We start from the raw sequence: 17,597 nt of genomic DNA on the forward strand, positions 1-17,597 counted from the left end.
AAAACAAAACCAAACCAGAGTTGTAACTTCCAAATAAATGAATGAATTTTTTGTGATGAAATCCCTGCCTAGCTTCCTCCTTTTCTTTTTCTCATTAACTTTGACACCTGTTATCTCTTCTGATAAGCAATAAATGGGAGAGGGGATAAATAAAAAAAACAAATGGAACAATTAAGGAAAAAATAAGAAATTATGCAGGAAAAAAGTAGTTATGTTATGTTTCGTGGGGTACTACAAATGCTTTAAGCTATGTCCTGCTGAACAATCTAAAACCTTAAGCATTTTTTTGCATTTAGATCTGTTGAAAACTGGGACCAGAAAGAGAGGGGTTAAATAGCCAGGAAGCAGGTACAGCTGAGACCCTGCAACCCAACAGCCAGCACTGATACCTTGATATGAGCACACTATATAAGAGAACAAGCCTCCTAATAAAAGAGAATATAGCTTTTTTTATAGAGTAACAGCTTTTTGGCCTACTTTGTCTTGGTTTGTGGTTTTTGGTGACCTGCAATGGTAAGAATTTTCATTGGGAGTTGTTTGTTTTCTTAATCTGCTGGCACGTGTAATTTAATAAGAGGGTTTTAGTCCCCTCTGCTCTGAAAAAAGTAGAATAATAAGGATCTTGTCTTACAATAGCTGGTGTATTTATATTTTTGCTGAGAGAGCAACAACTGCTGATTAGCAGAGGTACTAGCTAAGTTGTCCTGAGATTGAGTACTATGAAATATGTTAAAAAACAGTCAAATGTAAGGAGCTGACTGACATGATCTGGGTTACTTGGTAGAACAAAAACAATTTGGCTCTAAACAGAACACAAAATTGTTTGTGTCCTGAGGCATCTTGTATGTGGTATTCCTAAGCTTAAAATATATTTTTAAATAGAACAGATAATTATCAAATTGTTTTCTTGTGTAAATAGAGAATAACATGTAAAGGGGATGAAGAGAGACACTGTCCTATATGTTTTCACCACTGCAACATGAATATTCTTCTCCTGTTTGTTGAAAAAAGTGGCATTGATAAGCTTAAGACAGTTGCTGGTCTCAAAACTGGGAAACTGATCTCTCTGGATGTGGAGGTTTTCATCTGTGTAGTCCTGTATGAGAATCTTGATAACTTTGGCTGTTTGTTTGGGGTTTATGTTCTTTGTGGTTTTTTTGTTTGTTTGTTTTTTGGGGGGTTTTGTTGTTGTTTTGGGGGTTTTTCTGGTATTTTTTGTTGTTCCTAGCTGGGGCTGTTTTTAAAGGCTTTTTCTTATTTTGGAGGACTAAGGATTTTTCTTTGAGGGAGGTATGTGGTGTATTTTAAAACCATCTTAGCTAGCCAGTACTACTGAATGTTACCTGAGGAGTTCCTGGGAGGGGTGCCATATGAGCTTACAAGACAGAGGCAATGCCTATATATTTTTCTCAGTATATTATGAAAGAAAGAGTGCTTAAAGTTTTGATTGTGCTGGTAACTAAGTTAGTGGCATACAAAGCTGTCAGACTACTATAAGTAGGTGATCAAATGGAGTTTTGTTATACTCAAGAACATCCCTAAGAGTTGTGGGCATTTGTAGCTTGTGAAAAGTAGCATATCTCAACAGAGACAAAGCTTAAATTTACAAAATCTCAAGGAGGAACAATGATGATGCTAAAGACAACATCCTACTGCGAAAGAATTACTCATTACCTTTTGGGGCTATTAAATAGGCTCCTTGAAGTTGAGGAAGCATGTCAGAAACATCCTGTGGTGTGAAATGTGTTTTGGGCATACTGTATTTGCAGCTTCCCAGTGGAATATATCCTAGTTGGCTTACCACACTAAGAGTAGATTCAGCACTGTGAAAGGAACAGAAAGCCCAAGACTACAAGGGGAAATGCCAGGCTCTGTTGTCTCCTGCCACCATCCCAGTGAGAGAAGGGTTGTTTCCCAATAATGGGCATAAGCCTGCTTTAGCCAGAGTCATTGTCTTTGCACATGCTATAATCAAGGGCGAGGGCTTTAGACAAATTTTCCTGCTGTGGCACTCGTTTACAGTAGCTTATAGTAATGAGGCAGATGAAAGGTGAAGGGGATCACAGAAAACAGAGCAGGATGTTTTCTCAGCGCTCCCTATGTTGTGCAACAGCATGGCACAGTAATTCCAGGTGAGCATCACAGCTGACTGGTTTTGGACTGGAAAGAGTAGAGTTGTGGCAGCTTCAGTGCTGCACCTGAATTAATTAGAAAGGGTAACTTATTTGGGAACAGACTGTGCTAATGCTACACAGCCCTAGGCACTGAAGCTGTTAGCTGGGAATGGCACGGTGAGAATATGTGGTGTTTTGTGTTACTAGCTAGCAGAAGTTTACTGTAGTGCTATGCTAGAAGCCATATGGAGTGGAAACATCTGAGCAGGTCTGAGGGAATAATTTTATATATGAACACAAGCCTAAAGTTGATGTTATACTTTAGTATTGCCTTTGAGACTTGCATTAAACCTAGTTTTTGTTGCTTTTAATGTTTTGTGGTTGCTAGGGTGCCCAGAAAATGCAAGCAGAAAGGTTTCTTTACAGAAGTTGCTAAATACAATTGGATTGTTCACCCTAAACCATATACTCAATCCTCAAGTTTAGGGACTCTCACAGCAATAGTGCCTATAAAAGTTATGATTTGCAAATGGTTTACTGGAAAATACAGACTATTGCCCCTCATGATGTTAAAACACAAAACTGGATTTATTCTGCCATGAAGAATTTTGCCTGTCAGCTATAGCCAGAAATTCTGTGTCTCTCAGATAACAGGAATATGATCAATTCACCCAACTGAGCTGCTAAGTTTCTGACTCACTCTATCCTAAGCTGAAGTGACTCAGAGCTACAATTTTCTGTCTCCTCACCATATTATTTGTCAGGGGAGGAAGCCAAAGCATACATAATTGAGAAAATGTTAATACCATCAGCCAGAACTTAGGAGATAGATATTATTTAATTATTTGTATTGACTGTCACCCTAATATCCAGTTATAGCAGAATGTGACTTGCTCTCAATGTGAGGAAACTGTCCCAGGAAAACAGGGCCCTGAGGTTCTGACACTGAAGACTGGGAGGTGGTTTGTACTAATACAGTATGAAAGACATGCCAGTCTTAGGAGTTATTAATGGTAAAACAATGTATGAAGGTAAACTGGTAAACATGTTTATCAAGCGTTTCTTCTTGTATGTCAGAAATATGAAACCTCACAAGGTCTATCTACAAAGTAGTCATTGATTTTAAATGACTTGCTATTTAGATTACTTTAATTTTTATGTATCAGACCAAAAACTTTTCTTTTTCATTTATTGCCTCCAGTGGCAACAACTTGATACTTTTTTTTCCTCCTTACTGTATGCAGTATTTTGTACATATGCAGGCAAGAGTTTAAAGTGAAAATTATAGATTAAGAGAACTAGAATACCTATATATAAAACATAATCCCCAAAAAACCATAACCCCAGAAAAATATAGTACCTACATTGCCTGGTTCAATCTATCCTGGGTCCAATAGCTGACCAGAAATAAAACTGGATTAGACTTACTAACTCTGTGCTTTACTTTACCAAGGGAAAACATTGTTTTGGATAGTTATTCATACTAGCAGCCCTTTTATAGGAGTAGATTCTTACAGGAAAACTCCTAACTTCCTGGGATAATGCATTCAGATGAACTGTGCCTCACTGTGTTTCAAACATGCATAGCTTTACTTCCAGGTAAACCAGGCAACTTATAACAGTACATCTATGGCCATCTGCAGAATTTAACTGGTGCTTATGGTAAATGGTCCTGCATAAACTGCAGTTCTGTACAACCACAGGACTAACAAGTAATTTCAATGCAGAATAGTACTCATAATTTATGCGATCAAAATGGTTTCCCTGTATTCAAATTAGACCAGAAAGAAAGGGTTTGGCTTGCAGTAAAATACTACTGCCACCATAAAATCATAGTCTACTGCTAGCTGTCAAATCTAAATAATAGTTGTTCAAACGCTGGATTACAGCAGTATCAAGCTGTCAGTTTACACTCTTGTCAAGAGCATTTACTGCAAGGCTCTCCAAACTGATGCCTAAATAACATTAATTTATGTTCTAAAATATTTCTCTAACTTTTAAGTCCTTCACAGACAGACTACTGTGTATCTTCACCCATATTCCTTTTTAAACATTTGCTACACAAAGTATCCTGAAGGCTCTAGGCTGTCTCAGGAAATACACGTCCTGCAGTATTCCGATCAATTTTCTCCCAGTTATGACTTTCCCCCTGCGCTGTACTCATTCATTAATCCTGGTGTATGTAGCCTTCCCTGCAGAATTGCAAGGGGAGCTGGCAGGGATCCAGGACAACCTGTCAGCACAAGCTGCAGTGAGGTGATGAGTCAGCAGAGGCACTGTGTGTCTTTGCGCTCTGCTGCAGCACCGCCCACTCCCAGCCCCGCTGGAGACAAGTCTTGGCTTTGACCTTGAAAAGTGTCCACAGCTCCTGCGCATCCTTATTTTGATGAGAGGGAGGCTGTGTCCTTCAGTGAACCTGGAAATGTGGAGCTGCCCTATAGAAGCTAATAATCCAAGGAACAAGAGGCTCTGTGTGCTCTGAGGATTATGTGAGGCTTAACCTGAGAACAAGGCTGGCAGTTTTGTAAAGCAATTCATTAAGAACCATCACATAAACTGCAATGTTAAAGCTATTTAAAATAGTATAATTTCACTGTATTTGTGCCACACTGCATTCAGTACATCCCCCAATGTGATAGCTGCACACAGAAAAATCCAGCTGTTACATACACTGTGATTACATAGAATAAGACAAAATTATCTAGGGTTCAGAAATAAGATGTTCACATTGAAAGGACATCAATGTGGCCACTGAATACCTGTATTCAGGTATTTTCGTCTTCATTCTTTATACTGCTTTTTATTAAAAAGAATTTAAATGGCTCCCTCTTGTGTCAAGAGAAATGAAGTATAATTTTGGCAAAAAACTAGTCCTTGAGCAGAAATTAGATTTTATCTATGTTTATACTGCAGAGTCTAGTTATCAGTATGTTGTGATGATGGAGGAGACCTAACACATGTATCCCTTGCTGCTCAGGTACTCTTTGAAACTACCTAAAACAAATACCATAAACAGTTACCTTTCAGCTGCACATGATGAAGGGTAGGGAAAAATAGCTTGTCAACCATATGTATTGCATCCCATCTAATTTGCTAATGCAGTCTAGACTAGATAGCTATCTTGTCTTGGAGATCCCTGTCCTTAAAGATCTTTAACATCTCAGTACAGAATACCTGGATCAGTGTAGCTTAGTTTACTTGTGGTGTTTTTCACAGATGAGCAAATCTTCACCTTGTAAGGGCTAGGAGGAAAGCAGTGAACTACGAAAGAAAGCTCTGAGCATGAAAAAGTCAGTGAATAGCAATGAGGAAGTGAAGATTTCAACAACCCTGCAAGTCTTCTTTCCTTCTTTGTACTACTTGCTAAGTGCTAAAGTTTTTTGTTCTGGCTTTTGAATCATGAAAGGTTTTTCCACAATAATTTATACTCATAAAACTCTGAAACTGAAAACTGAAAGGGTTGATTTTTGGGTTGGTTTGGTTTTTTTGTTTGTTTGTTGTTTTTTTGGGTTTTTTTTTTTTTTGGTGTTTTGTTTTGTTTTTTTTTTTTTTTTTGCATACCATGGGGCATACTTTGGTAAGTTTGGATATTAAGCAATAGTCTTGGAAATTAACATAGAAGAGGAAAAATACTTATAGGACACTAAGGTCTTGATAACCTCAAGAGGCAAATAAAATGTCTCAGGAAATGTGTGTGTGTACACAGGAAGTATCTACAATAGCTTTTGAGAAAGCAGGTCTGAAAAGCTTTGTTTCAGGGAAACATACTTCAGTTCTGTAGTTTTTCCACAAAGTCTCTTCCTGTAGTTATAAATTAACAAAACAATCTAAACAAAAAGAAACTTCAGAGTGGGACTAATCATACTGATGATTGCAGAGTTTGATAAAGCTACTTTGTAGATAATTATCTGGAGATAATCTCAGTTTATCCTGATTCAGAAGTCTGGTGGTACACACCACACAGGAGGCTATGTTTTGTAGTTTGAAGAGGAGACTTTAAAATACTGTATTATGAATTCTGCTGCAGCCATTTATCCTTTGTAAAAAGTCTTCCTTGTTACAGCCTTACAGGTTGTTACCAGAATGAATGAAAATATGACTACCAATATCAAGCTACATATTTTTTTTCAAATCTAGGACTTCATATCCTCCTCCAAATAATTTACTCTTTCTTCTCATACAGAAGGAGTAACTACTTGTTCACAGAGAGGAAAAAACTACTATGGTGGACAGAATTATCATCCAGTATCTTAGCATTCCTAGTTTAAGGGCCTCTACAGTGGCATCCCACAATCTATTTCCATGTTTCAGAGAAGAACTGTTGAGGGTAGACTTAACTGAAGAGAAACTGAAAGGGTTTATTAAATCTAAAACATGTACTTTGGTTCCAAACTGCTGTTTGGAAAACCTCTCATCAGCTGCCACCTGGGACTAGGTACATCTAAACTAAAAAATACTATTTTTATCTATCCAGCCATGCAAAGTTACTTTTCTGAACACAGCCACATCACTCTCTTAATGGAACTGAGATACCTGCCTCATATTCCAAGCCTGAAAAGACAGCATGAGGTAACTGGGCATTTCATTACCTATTTCTTTTGATGTACTTATTCCAAAATTGTTTGGAAGGTACTTATAAAAAAATTCAGTTGCACTATATACATGCACACATAAAAGTATTTTTAAAATCACATTTTATCTTAAAAATGGCCAAACACTGGTACTCTTAACCAATAATCTAGTGGCTGGAGTACCTGCCTGGAAAGTGTAAGAGACCAGGATTATCAGATGGAGAGCATTTCATATCCTCCTCCCTGGATTGTGCACTTTTTTTTTTCTCTCCGGGGTTATTTCCAAACTGTGGACTGTTCTAGAAGAGAGGTGCTCTTTGAGTCTTTAATAGCTTGTCTAGAGAAAAGAATTTTAAAAATTGCTTTATCAATAAAGCTCATGAACTGTAGCTTCAGTGGTAAAATCACTCCAAGTTAGCCTTTAGCACTAGCACTAGCATTAAGTCAGTGTAGGAGTATTTTTCTAATGCAAATGTCAGTTTGCATTCTTTCCAATACAAGTGTGCCTTGTGAGGTATTGGCATATTTAAAATGGGGCCACTACAAATTTATTTGATGCTTACTTTACTTCTGTTTCAATGCTGTAATGCAAAATATTGTAAGAGGCAAAAGTCAATCTCTTTAAAGGTAGAAAACTTCGAAAAGCTGCTGTTTTCTTCTTGACTCAAAGTAAGGGTAGATGCTTTCGTCCTGACTTTATTTACTTGTTTTTCCTTTAGGTGATGCTTTCTCTAGCCTCCACTATGGCTAAAACTTTGTTTACTAGAAATTACGAGTGAGACTCATACTTTAATTTTAGAAAGCATTTCCCAAAGAAACCTCAGGCCAGTACTCTTGACACTTTTCAGAAAGAAAATTAGGTTTGTGGTTTCTTAGTAAGCTTTTGTGCCTCGTTTCTGCTTAACCTCAGGCAATGAAATGTAAATCGTTAAACAAGGTTTGGATGTGAAATTTAATAGACCTTCCTTGTGTATGCAGGACTTTGGTAAGTAAACAACAGGTATGCTGATTTAAACAAAATTTTTCCATCTGAGAAAGAAGACTTTGCAGACTTTGTTCTGCATCTACATCATAGCAAACCTTGCTGTTTTATGTACAGGCAGTACCACCCATCAGTCAGGATCAAGTTTCCTGTGACTTACTTGTGTGTAACTCTTAAACGTGAACGCTGTAACCTGAAGTAACATCATCGAGCTTTTGTGTGAGTCATGCAGCTGTCAGGTGGCTGAAACGCATTGCAGTTTATTCCTGGACCTAAGCTAACAATCTATACCATAGCAAAGACAGCCTTAACAGACTGCAGGATAAAAAGATCTCACAGTAATTATTTATGCCACACACGCATCTTTCTGGTAGGCATGTGAGCTCACCAGTTCCTGTAGCTTAACTACATAATGTTGCTTTAAATAAATCCACTGCGATCTCACTGGAAAAAAAAAAAAAAAAAAAAAAAAGAAGGAAGGTTTATATATAACCAGCTTCCCTGTGCCGCTGGTTTTCCAGGCCCTCCCCTATGCAAAGCACTGAGCAGTGTACGCGGGTGTTGCACAATGTGGTTATGGGCCGCTCTGCTCTGCGGAACGTGCCCCACTTGTGGCACGTTTCACACGGCTGCCTCGCACCTTGCATTGAACAGAAGCTGTGATGCTGCTCTTTATATTCCTGGCAGCTGTCAATTGCTAAAACAAAAGATCAGGGGATTTGGGATTTTTTTTTTGTTTTAATTTGTACTGAAAATCCGTATTGCTTCCTCTCTCTCATGCCTTTAGCTCTGAAGAATAGTAAGTATCTGCGTAGAGCCATATAATATGCATTTTGCACAAGATGATTACATTTCAGGTCATCTCTTGTCTGTCTGATCCCAATACAGCACCCTACCTCATATTACAGGAATTCAAAGGTATATGTAAGCGGGACTATAAAAACTCAGCTTCGAAAGCGCATCTATGCGGTGTATCTACCGCTGTGGGAAGATGGCGGTGGGTTCCCGGCTTGTCTCCGGCACCAGCCGCATTGGCCAGCCGGGGTGAGCCGCCGGCCTTGCGGCGCCCCGCCGCTGCCGCCGGGCGGCCGCTCTGCCGGGGGTGCCGCAGCCGGGGCGGCCGCGCCGCCCGCCCCTCGCGGCCCCTCAGAGCCCCTCACGCTCGCGGCCGCCGCGCGGGGCTGCGCAGGCGCGGCGCGCGCGCCGTGCAGCGCAGGGCGCGCGGGATGCGGGCGGCGGGAGCGCATGGCGGGTGGCGGGAAGCGGAGGCCGCGCGGCGCGGCGGGAGCGGCCGCAGAGCAGGTGGGGCGGGGGCGGCGGGGACGCGGCCGGGGCACCCGGGCAGCCGCCTCCGAGGGCCTGCGCCGCCGCGGGTGCCTTGTGGTGTCTGTCGGCGCTCTGGCTCCTTGCCCCTCGTTCCGTTTCGCTCGGTGGCTCTGGGGACGGTCACAGGGCCCGCGTTGTGCACGCGGGCACCTCGCGGTGCGCTGGGCCCGCCGCAGGCTCCCCGCGGGACCGCGCCGCCACCCGGCTCGCCTGGCGCCGGCCCTGCTGCAGAGATCCGGTGTCCGCGCGTTGCCTTCTCTTAAAAACGATAAAGAAACCTTGTGTATTTAGCTACTTTACTTTTTATATTCTTTCAAATGCGGGAGTAACGATTCCTGCCTATTCACGGAGACTTATGTGGGAATGGGATGGTTGAGGCTACTGCCCACTAGAGTGTGCCCGTATGGATCATTTCCTAGCTGCTACAGCTCGCGTTGCATCATTTTTAAAAGCAACTTCACCTCTGAGCTGCTTCTAAAATACTGCACTGAAAACTCTGGCAGTCGTGATGTTGAATAGCGCAGTAGTTAACATAGAAGAGACCAGAGGATTTTTGCTGTGTTCTTTAATTTGACAAGACAAAATAGTATTCCTACTTTCAACTGTCTGTAAAACACATAAACATATTATATGCTCTCTGCAGTGTGATTGGAAATGGTCATTTTAGAACAATAGAATTAGATTAAACTTTTGCTTAATTAACAGAAGTGCTTCTGTTGATTATATTGACCCATTAATATCAAAGTAGCAGTTAGCTACTGCAGACACATTTAGTACATTTGTCAGACTGCAGTTTTAATGGGTTCAGTCCAAAGCAGATGTTTGAGGCTGTATATATACTGCTTGAACTAACAAACATGTTCTAATGGATCTAATCCTTGTTACTCCATTAGTATAAAAGCTTTGTAGACCCCTTTGGTAGAGCTGAGAGAAAGCAACTAAATTAACTCTGGTTTGGATTGGTTTTTTGTTTTAATTTTTTTATAATCTACAGAGTGAAAAAAATGGAGCTGTCAAGAAAAGAAGATCAAGCCAGGCAGACATTCCTGATAGTCTTTGCCAAGAAGCAGAAACATGCTATCGGCTTAGACTGCCTGAGGACTTCTACCAGTTTTGGAAGTTTTGTGAGGAACTAGATCCTGAGAAACCAAGTGGTGAGGTTTTAAATTTTGCGTCTTCTAACTTTCACTATTGAAACCAGCCTGAAAGCAGGCAAACTGAAGTTGGTCAGATGCATTTTAGTGAAGCTTCAGCTCTTCACTTGAGATGGTGAATATTTACATGAGTGTAAACTAAAACACTGGCTATAATCACCAAGATGTATACTTCAAGCTTTCTAAAATGTATCTACTGAAGTTGTGCAATGCAATGTGGTCTAAATCTACCTTTCTTGCAGGTGCATTTGAAATGTTTAGTATGAAATTCAAGTTTCTCATGTATCATGGTTTAATCCAAATCAAAAATTAAGCACCACATAGGAACTTGCTCACTCCCCCTTGGTGAGATGGGAGAGAATTGAAAGAGTGAAAGTGAGGAAAACATGTGGGTTGAGCTAAAGACAGTAAAATACGGAAAGCAAAAGCCACAAGCAAAACAAGGAATTAATTCACCACCTCCTGTGTGCAGGCAGGAGGTATTCAGCCATCTCCAAGAAAGCAGGTCTTCATCATGCTGAGCATGATGCCATTTGCTGTGGAACATCCCTTTGGTCAGCTGGGATCAGCTGTCCCAGCTGCATCCCCTCTCAGCTCCTTGTGCACCCACAGCCTCCTCACCGGTGGGATGAGAGGTTGAAAAGACTTTAACTCAGTGTAAGCACTACTAAATCCGGATTTCAACCTCTTCAAGTTTATTATATAACAGAATGTGGCATTGCTGTGTGCTCTAGAAATGACCCTATCTTTCAGAGACAGAATGATTTGGGTTGGAAGGGACCTTTAGAGGTGATCTAGTTGAACTCCCTACACTGAGCAGGGACATCTTCAACAGAGCCAGGTTTCTCAGACCTGGATCCAACCCAGCCTTAAATGTTTCTAGGTCATCCACTGTGTCTCTGGGCAACCTGCTCCACCACCTGCATCATAGCACTTTTTTTTAATCTTGTATTTAGTCTGAATCTACCCTGTTTTAGTTAAGAACCATTACCCCTTGTCCTCTTGCTACAGGCCCTGCTAAAATGTTTGTCCTTACCTTCAGTACTTAAAGTATTGAAACACTGCAGTGAAGTTCCTTCTGTTCTCCAGACTGAACAACCAAAAGCCCTCAGCCCATCTTTATAGGAGAGGTGCTCTAGGTCTCTGATCATAGTCATGACCCTATTCTGGACCCACTCCAACAGGTCCGTGACCTTGCTGTGCTGACAACCCTGGAGCTGTCTGTAGCACTGCAGGTGGGGTCCGAGCAGAGCAGAGGGAAGAATTCCCTCCCTGGCCCTGCTGGCCGCACTGCTTTGGATGCAGCCCAGGACACGTTTGGCTTTTTGGGCTGGGAGTGCCTGTGGCTGGGTCATGTCCAGCCTCTCACCTACCAGCATCCCCAAGCCCTTCTGGGCAGGGCTGCTCTCCATCTGCTCATGCTCAGCCTGTGTTGATACTAGGGGTTGCCCCGACCCAGGTGCAGAACTTTCCAAGACCACTTGGTCTTGTTAAATCCAAAGAGATTCCCATGGGCCCAATTATTGAGCTTGTCCAGGTCCCTCGGGATGGCCACCTATCCTTCAGGAGTGTCATCTGCACCCCTCAGCTTGGTGTCATCTACAGATTTGCTGAGGTTTGCTGATGCAGTCTTGTATAATTGATAAAGATGAATATTAAACAATACTGGTCCCAGTACACCGATCTCCATCCTGACATTGGACTGTGGCTGGATGGCTACTTTTCATTAAAATGTATTAACTCTTCAACTATCTGGACAAAACAATTCTTAGCTTTCCTTGTCTAGTGAACAGTGTTTGACTGAATTTATGGAAACTTTTAATATCTGAGCAACACTGGAACTTCCTGGTCTAAATATGCACCTGATTCATGGTTTGCTTTTCAGATGCACTTGTGTCTAGTGTTGGACTTAAGCTGGTTGGACCATATGATATTCTTTCTGGAAAACATAAAAAAGCAAAATCAACAGATGTGAACTTCAATCTTCATTGGAGATTCTTCTATGATCCCCCAGAATTTCAGACTATACTTGTTGGGGATAGCAGAACACAGTATCACATGGGATATTTCAGGTATTTTATTTCCTGCGTACACTTGTTCCACTACAACTATGCATAGCTTTTCTCCTCTCTTTCCACAAAATGTAACTTGTGTGCTGTCACCAAGCAAGAATCTTTCTTTTTTGTAGTAGGACGTTAACAAGTGGCTTTATCTTTTTATTAAAAAAGTTTGCAGGAACAGTTGTTTAAGTCTAAATATAAATATTCATTAATCTACTTCCTCCAGCCATCTAGAACACTTTCACTGACAAATCTTTAACTTCTGCCGTGCTGCTGAGAAGATCAGGTTACCAAAAGGAAATGTGTATTCTCTCTGCATGTATGGATACAAGCTCTCTTCAAGGCTTGCTGTAAGATTTTGGAGCTTTAGATTCAAGGGCATTTCTTGACGCAGTTCTGAAGGAGACAGCAGCATAGTGAGGAGGCAAATTTAATTTTACTTTGAAATAGGATAAATGGACACAGCTTGACTATTTTGTGTGGACTTTTTCATCAATAGGGATGTGCCAGATGAGCTCCCAGTGTGGGTTGGTGCAAGTGAAGCGAAGAAGGGTTGTGTGATTTCACAAGTTGGTGATAATATCTTTGCTGCCGTCAAGTAAGATTCATATTTAGTTTTATTTACAAAGAACAGAATAGAGAGAAATTGTTAACTGGGAGGTGGGATGTGGAATAATGAAGATAACTTATTATAAGTCTTTCTTGGAGAAACCCTCACATGCTTTCTGCCCCTGTTGGCAAGTTTTAAGATGCTCTCAAAAGCCTTTGTAGGCTTTTTAACAGTGCTTTACTTTCAGAACTGAAATAAATAAGTGCTCATTATGTCATTCCTTAAATATATTGGCAGTGACAGGCTCTAAATTGGAAAAAATAACCGCTGGGTATGTTAAAATAACTTTGTAAGTAGAGAAAGGGCATCTCAAACAGTGGTGAAGGAAATCTGAGTATCATAATAGATTAATAGCATCTGGTTCTTATTCTTGTCTACATAAAAATACATTATTTTTGTATATAATTAATATCTACAAGAAGTACCATTTCTGCCCTGTGGCAGGATAACACTGACATGGATATGTAGTTCAGTGTGATTCATGGAACTTTACATGTTCCTGCATCAAGAATGTAAACAACTGACCTCATCCCTGCTGGTTAAAAATGGAAAGCTAAGGACAGACACATGTCAGTCAGTGAAAGCAAACTGAAGAATGGCTTCTGCAAAAGAACCCTTGTGCACTGCAGAGTTAAACGAGGACATTTGTTTTGAAAGTACCATGAGGAGGCTTATAAATATGTATTTGTGTGCATGACTTGGATGACAAATGGTGTATATGGTATGGGAACAGCAAACTGAATTCTTAAGATAGAAAGATGAATAGTTACTGAGGCTGGGAGAAACTTCAGCACCTGCAGATTACATAAGCGAGATTGTAATGCAGGTACAGATAAGAAAAGCCCAAGTACAAGATGTGCCAAACTATTTTCTTGCCTCTTCTTAAGAGGCGTGCATTTTCAAGTCTCTCTGTAAATAAACGCAGGACTGCTAATCTTTATGGTTAAGACCTAGAGGTTTAATGTTTAAAAGGCTATTAATTTTTTGTTGTTTTCTTTACATGCTTAATTTGTTTGCAGATTATTTCTGTCAAAAAAACTTAAGGAAGTGGCTGATAAAAAGAAAAATGCTGTTTTGAAAGACATAGATGAAAAGCTAACAAGAACAGCAAAAGAACTGGGTTATTCTCTGGAACAAAAAACCCTGAAGATGAAACAGAGAGATAAGAAAGTATGACTTTCCTCATCTACTGGACAGAACTAAGTTGTGTTAAATTTTTTTCATTTACTTCCTGTTTGTGTTTTTCCATCCTTCTAGTCAGTAAGTATGCTACAGTAGGAATTTCCAAAGGTAATCAGCTCTCTATAAAACTTCAAAAGAGGAAAGATTACTACAAGTGTGTTCTGAATAATAGGATTTAATAAAAATACTTTAATCTTATAAATCACAGCTAGGCATTCAATTACAAACAAAACAACAAGAACAAGCTGCCACCAAAAAACTCAGTAAGCACAGTAGTCTAAGAACTGGAACAAATAGAGGCCATGAAGAAAACTACTTAAAATGGAAGAGTGTTATAAATAGCATGGTTGGATCTGTTAGAAAGAGGACCATTAAGGATAATATGGATGATAACAGATTTTTTGCATACCTATTAAAAATAATTATGGTAGGGGTCTAAACAAATGTGGTACAGTGCAACACAACTGACTACAAGGGTTCCTAAAATTCAGAATGTCACTAAAATGGTATTTCCAGTTTTTTCAAACTTCAGTGTTTGAAATTAACTGCAATATCATTTGAAACTAAATTGATGTCCTGGAACCAGGACACCATGTTAGGTTTGATCACCAGCAGTCAGGTGTTAGTTATTTTTAGGCCACAGTACTGTCTTATGGTGCTATGTTCCATTTTCTGTCTCTTTATTCAGGTGGTTACCAAAGCATTTCATGGAGCAGGCCTAGTTGTTCCTGTAGACAAAAACGATGTTGGATACAGAGAACTTCCTGAAACAAATGGTAAACGTCTTGTTTACTGTATCACTCTGATTTTTTGAAGTACACAACCCTCAGTAAAAAGCAAACTGCATTCATGTTTTCTGCTTTAAAAATTTGACTGATAGGAGTAAAACACAGAACTCCTAACCATGACATTTGTCCTCTAAGTATTGCCATTAAAGGAATCAGATGAGACTCGATGAAACATGCTAAATTGGCAAAAGGAATACCTGAAGGTGTGGCTTAGATGATATTTTCTTTTGTGTTGTCAAAGCCATGCAGGAAGTAGATCAAAAAGCTAATCTACATTCAGGGATGTGTGGGTTTATTTCTTATCCACCCTCTTCCAGTGTTGTTTTAACCGGAATCGATTCCTTGATGAAATTTCATCACACAAGTGCGTGTCTCCCTTTGTGAGGCACTGAGAGGGATGGGTATGGGGTAAGAATGAGCTTCCAAGGAAAGCGGGAACTGCTTCACCAGTAGTTCAGGGTGTGTCCCCTTACCTTACATGTAAGTGTGACACACGAGTGTAGTTTTGACACAGAATACTTCTGTGCAATATTAATTTTTTTTTTTATTTAAACATCTAAATACCTGCTTTTGGTTTTTTTGCAGCTAATCTTAAAAAAATTTGCAAGGCCATTGTTGATGCTCCAACTGATGAGGAGAGAGTGAAGGCCTTTGCACCCATTCAAGAAATGCTGACCTTTGTTCAGTTTGCTAATGATGAATGTGATTATGGAATGGGGTATGAGCTGGGCATGGACCTGTTTTGCTATGGATCACATGTAAGTACAACAATCAAACTTCACAGAATTATGCATTATTTTATATATGGGCTAGAAGATGTTCTGCTGTAGATTAATTATCCCTAGGAATCATAGAGGTCTGTGAGGATATTCTTAATTCATGAAGACTTAAAAAGTCACCCAGCATCATTCCATGTTGAATTTAAAATTGTGCTTATGAAGGCCCAATCCTGCAATCCAGAAGTGGTGTGTGAAGGGCCTGATCCAAATACATTGAATAGCTGGAGTCCCCTGTCCCCAGCTACTTGTATAGGCACCCATATTCACCCAGATCAAGAAACAGCCTGATGCTGGTAGTAACCCCAGCTGGAAGAATGTGAGCCCAGGTCAGCTGCCGGCTGCACTGCATAGGGCACCTCCCACCAGGAGTCTCCTCCCTAGTTCTCTAAGCTAGCAGTGAACACTGTCAGTAAGGGGATTGAATTAATAGCACTTATTGCACATAAAAGTTACACTTAATGCTTTTTGTTCTGTATTAGCTACTGACCTGCTGGGGAAAAGGGTCATGGCTGTAATTAGTACATAGGCAGAAAATAACACACGAAGTTTCAACATCAACCTAATGTGAATGAAACATAGAAACATCCCCTGCACAACAGCTGCTTCTAGCAAAACTAGTATTGACTAAGTGGTGCTCCAGAGTATTATGAGAAAGATAAGTTTTTCAATACTAAATGTAAGCCCAAAAGAGCTGTGCTGAACACTGATTAAAATACTTAGCCATTGAAATGTATGGAAACTGACTGCTCTTGCCATATACTGTTAAATTACTATTGTGTTTCTTAGACTTCATGCCCTGCTCTCTTAAGTTCCTTACAGTATCTGAAAGTGCTATTTTTCGTCAATATCCTTTTCATTTAGAACGTTTCTTTCACATACTAGGCTGCTTCATCTGCTTAAATCCTTTTTATGACTGGAAGGGCAGTGAAGGAAATGGTTCCTCCCATTTTTCTGAGTAGTTGGAGCCAAATACTCATTTTCCAAGCTTTGTGCTTCTCAGCACATGAGCCCAACCGCTGACAAAGTCCTGCAGTGAAAAATTGTGTTTACAATACTGTTGTGTCTCTTGTCTGTTACGCTGCAGCTTGGAACACCTGTAACTTTGCAGCTGTTTTCTAGAATTAGAAATCTTCATCTTCTAGTTTAGTAAACAGAAGAAACAGTGGCTTCACACATTAGTTTTGCTTAGTTAGGTCCCTGCCTTTCTTGGAGCTCCTACTTGTTTTCCAGCTCTGACTGCAGCCTTCCTGGCCATTTGGTTACACAGCCAGAGAAACACTGACACCTCATCTGTAGCCAAAGATATAGAAAAGAACTTGAATCGTCCCCTTTGTTTGAGAGATACAATGGAACTACAATAATGATTGCAAATGCTAAATATGCTCTTGACATTTATACTTTTGAAGTTCTTAAATGGTTACTGTAACTACCACTGTAATACCCTAAAACTGCCGGGTGGGACAAGACATGGGATTGTGACAGGATAGGGGACCTCACCTGCAGGCTTCAGCTTGGGAGGCTGTAGTGAGTGGGATCATCTTTTCTTGCACTGCTAACACTCGATTTCTCTCCCTGCGGCAGCTCGGGCACCCCCCTGCCCTTGCTGTGGCTGTCACAGGTGTAGCATGAGGGTACATGAGGAGCAGCAGGTGCTCAGCTGTCCCGGGAGGGTTGAAGGATGAAGCGTGAATGGGGCAGGGCCAGGAGCTGGGGCTGCTCCCGGAATTAACAAAGCCACTGAGGCCGAGGGCGGCTCTTTGTTTTCACTTCTGTCCTGCAGTACTTTCACAAGACGGTGGGCCAGCTGCTACCCTTGGCTTACACCCTGCTGAAGAGGAACCTCTTTGCCGAAATCATCGAGCAGCACCTGGGCGCCCGGCGGGAGGAGGACCTGGATCAGCTGGCGCTCTGAGCGGGCACGGGGCTGCAGCGGGGGGCGGCCCTGCGGCCGGGCCTGGGCTCGACTTTGTGTCTGTGGTTTTTTGTATCGGTGGCGGTGTCCCCCGCGGGCAGTAAAGGTTTTCTAAGGAA

General features: G+C 40.8%; 1 protein-coding gene across 3 annotated transcripts; it reads left to right on the forward strand.

The window, feature by feature from the left end:
• The first annotated feature begins 384 nt into the window (after nucleotides 1-384).
• HPF1 (histone PARylation factor 1) lies at nucleotides 385-17,597 on the forward strand. Of its 3 annotated transcripts, none has more exons than XM_085577984.1 (8): nucleotides 385-513; nucleotides 9,988-10,147; nucleotides 12,033-12,219; nucleotides 12,707-12,805; nucleotides 13,837-13,987; nucleotides 14,688-14,775; nucleotides 15,373-15,545; nucleotides 17,347-17,597. In XM_085577984.1, exons 1-8 carry the CDS (start codon nucleotides 511-513, stop codon nucleotides 17,476-17,478), a joined length of 993 nt encoding a protein of 330 aa, XP_085434110.1. In that variant the 5' UTR covers nucleotides 385-510; the 3' UTR covers nucleotides 17,479-17,597. The 3 variants fall into 3 exon arrangements, with proteins under 3 accessions (XP_085434110.1, XP_085434109.1, XP_021411227.2); XM_085577983.1 differs by lacking the exon at nucleotides 385-513 and adding an exon at nucleotides 6,618-6,683; XM_021555552.3 differs by lacking the exon at nucleotides 385-513 and adding an exon at nucleotides 8,898-8,969.

Source organism: Lonchura striata, chromosome 4, assembly GCF_050655825.1.
Source record: "Lonchura striata isolate lonStrDom1 chromosome 4, ASM5065582v1, whole genome shotgun sequence".
NCBI classification, from domain to species: domain Eukaryota; kingdom Metazoa; phylum Chordata; class Aves; order Passeriformes; family Estrildidae; genus Lonchura; species Lonchura striata.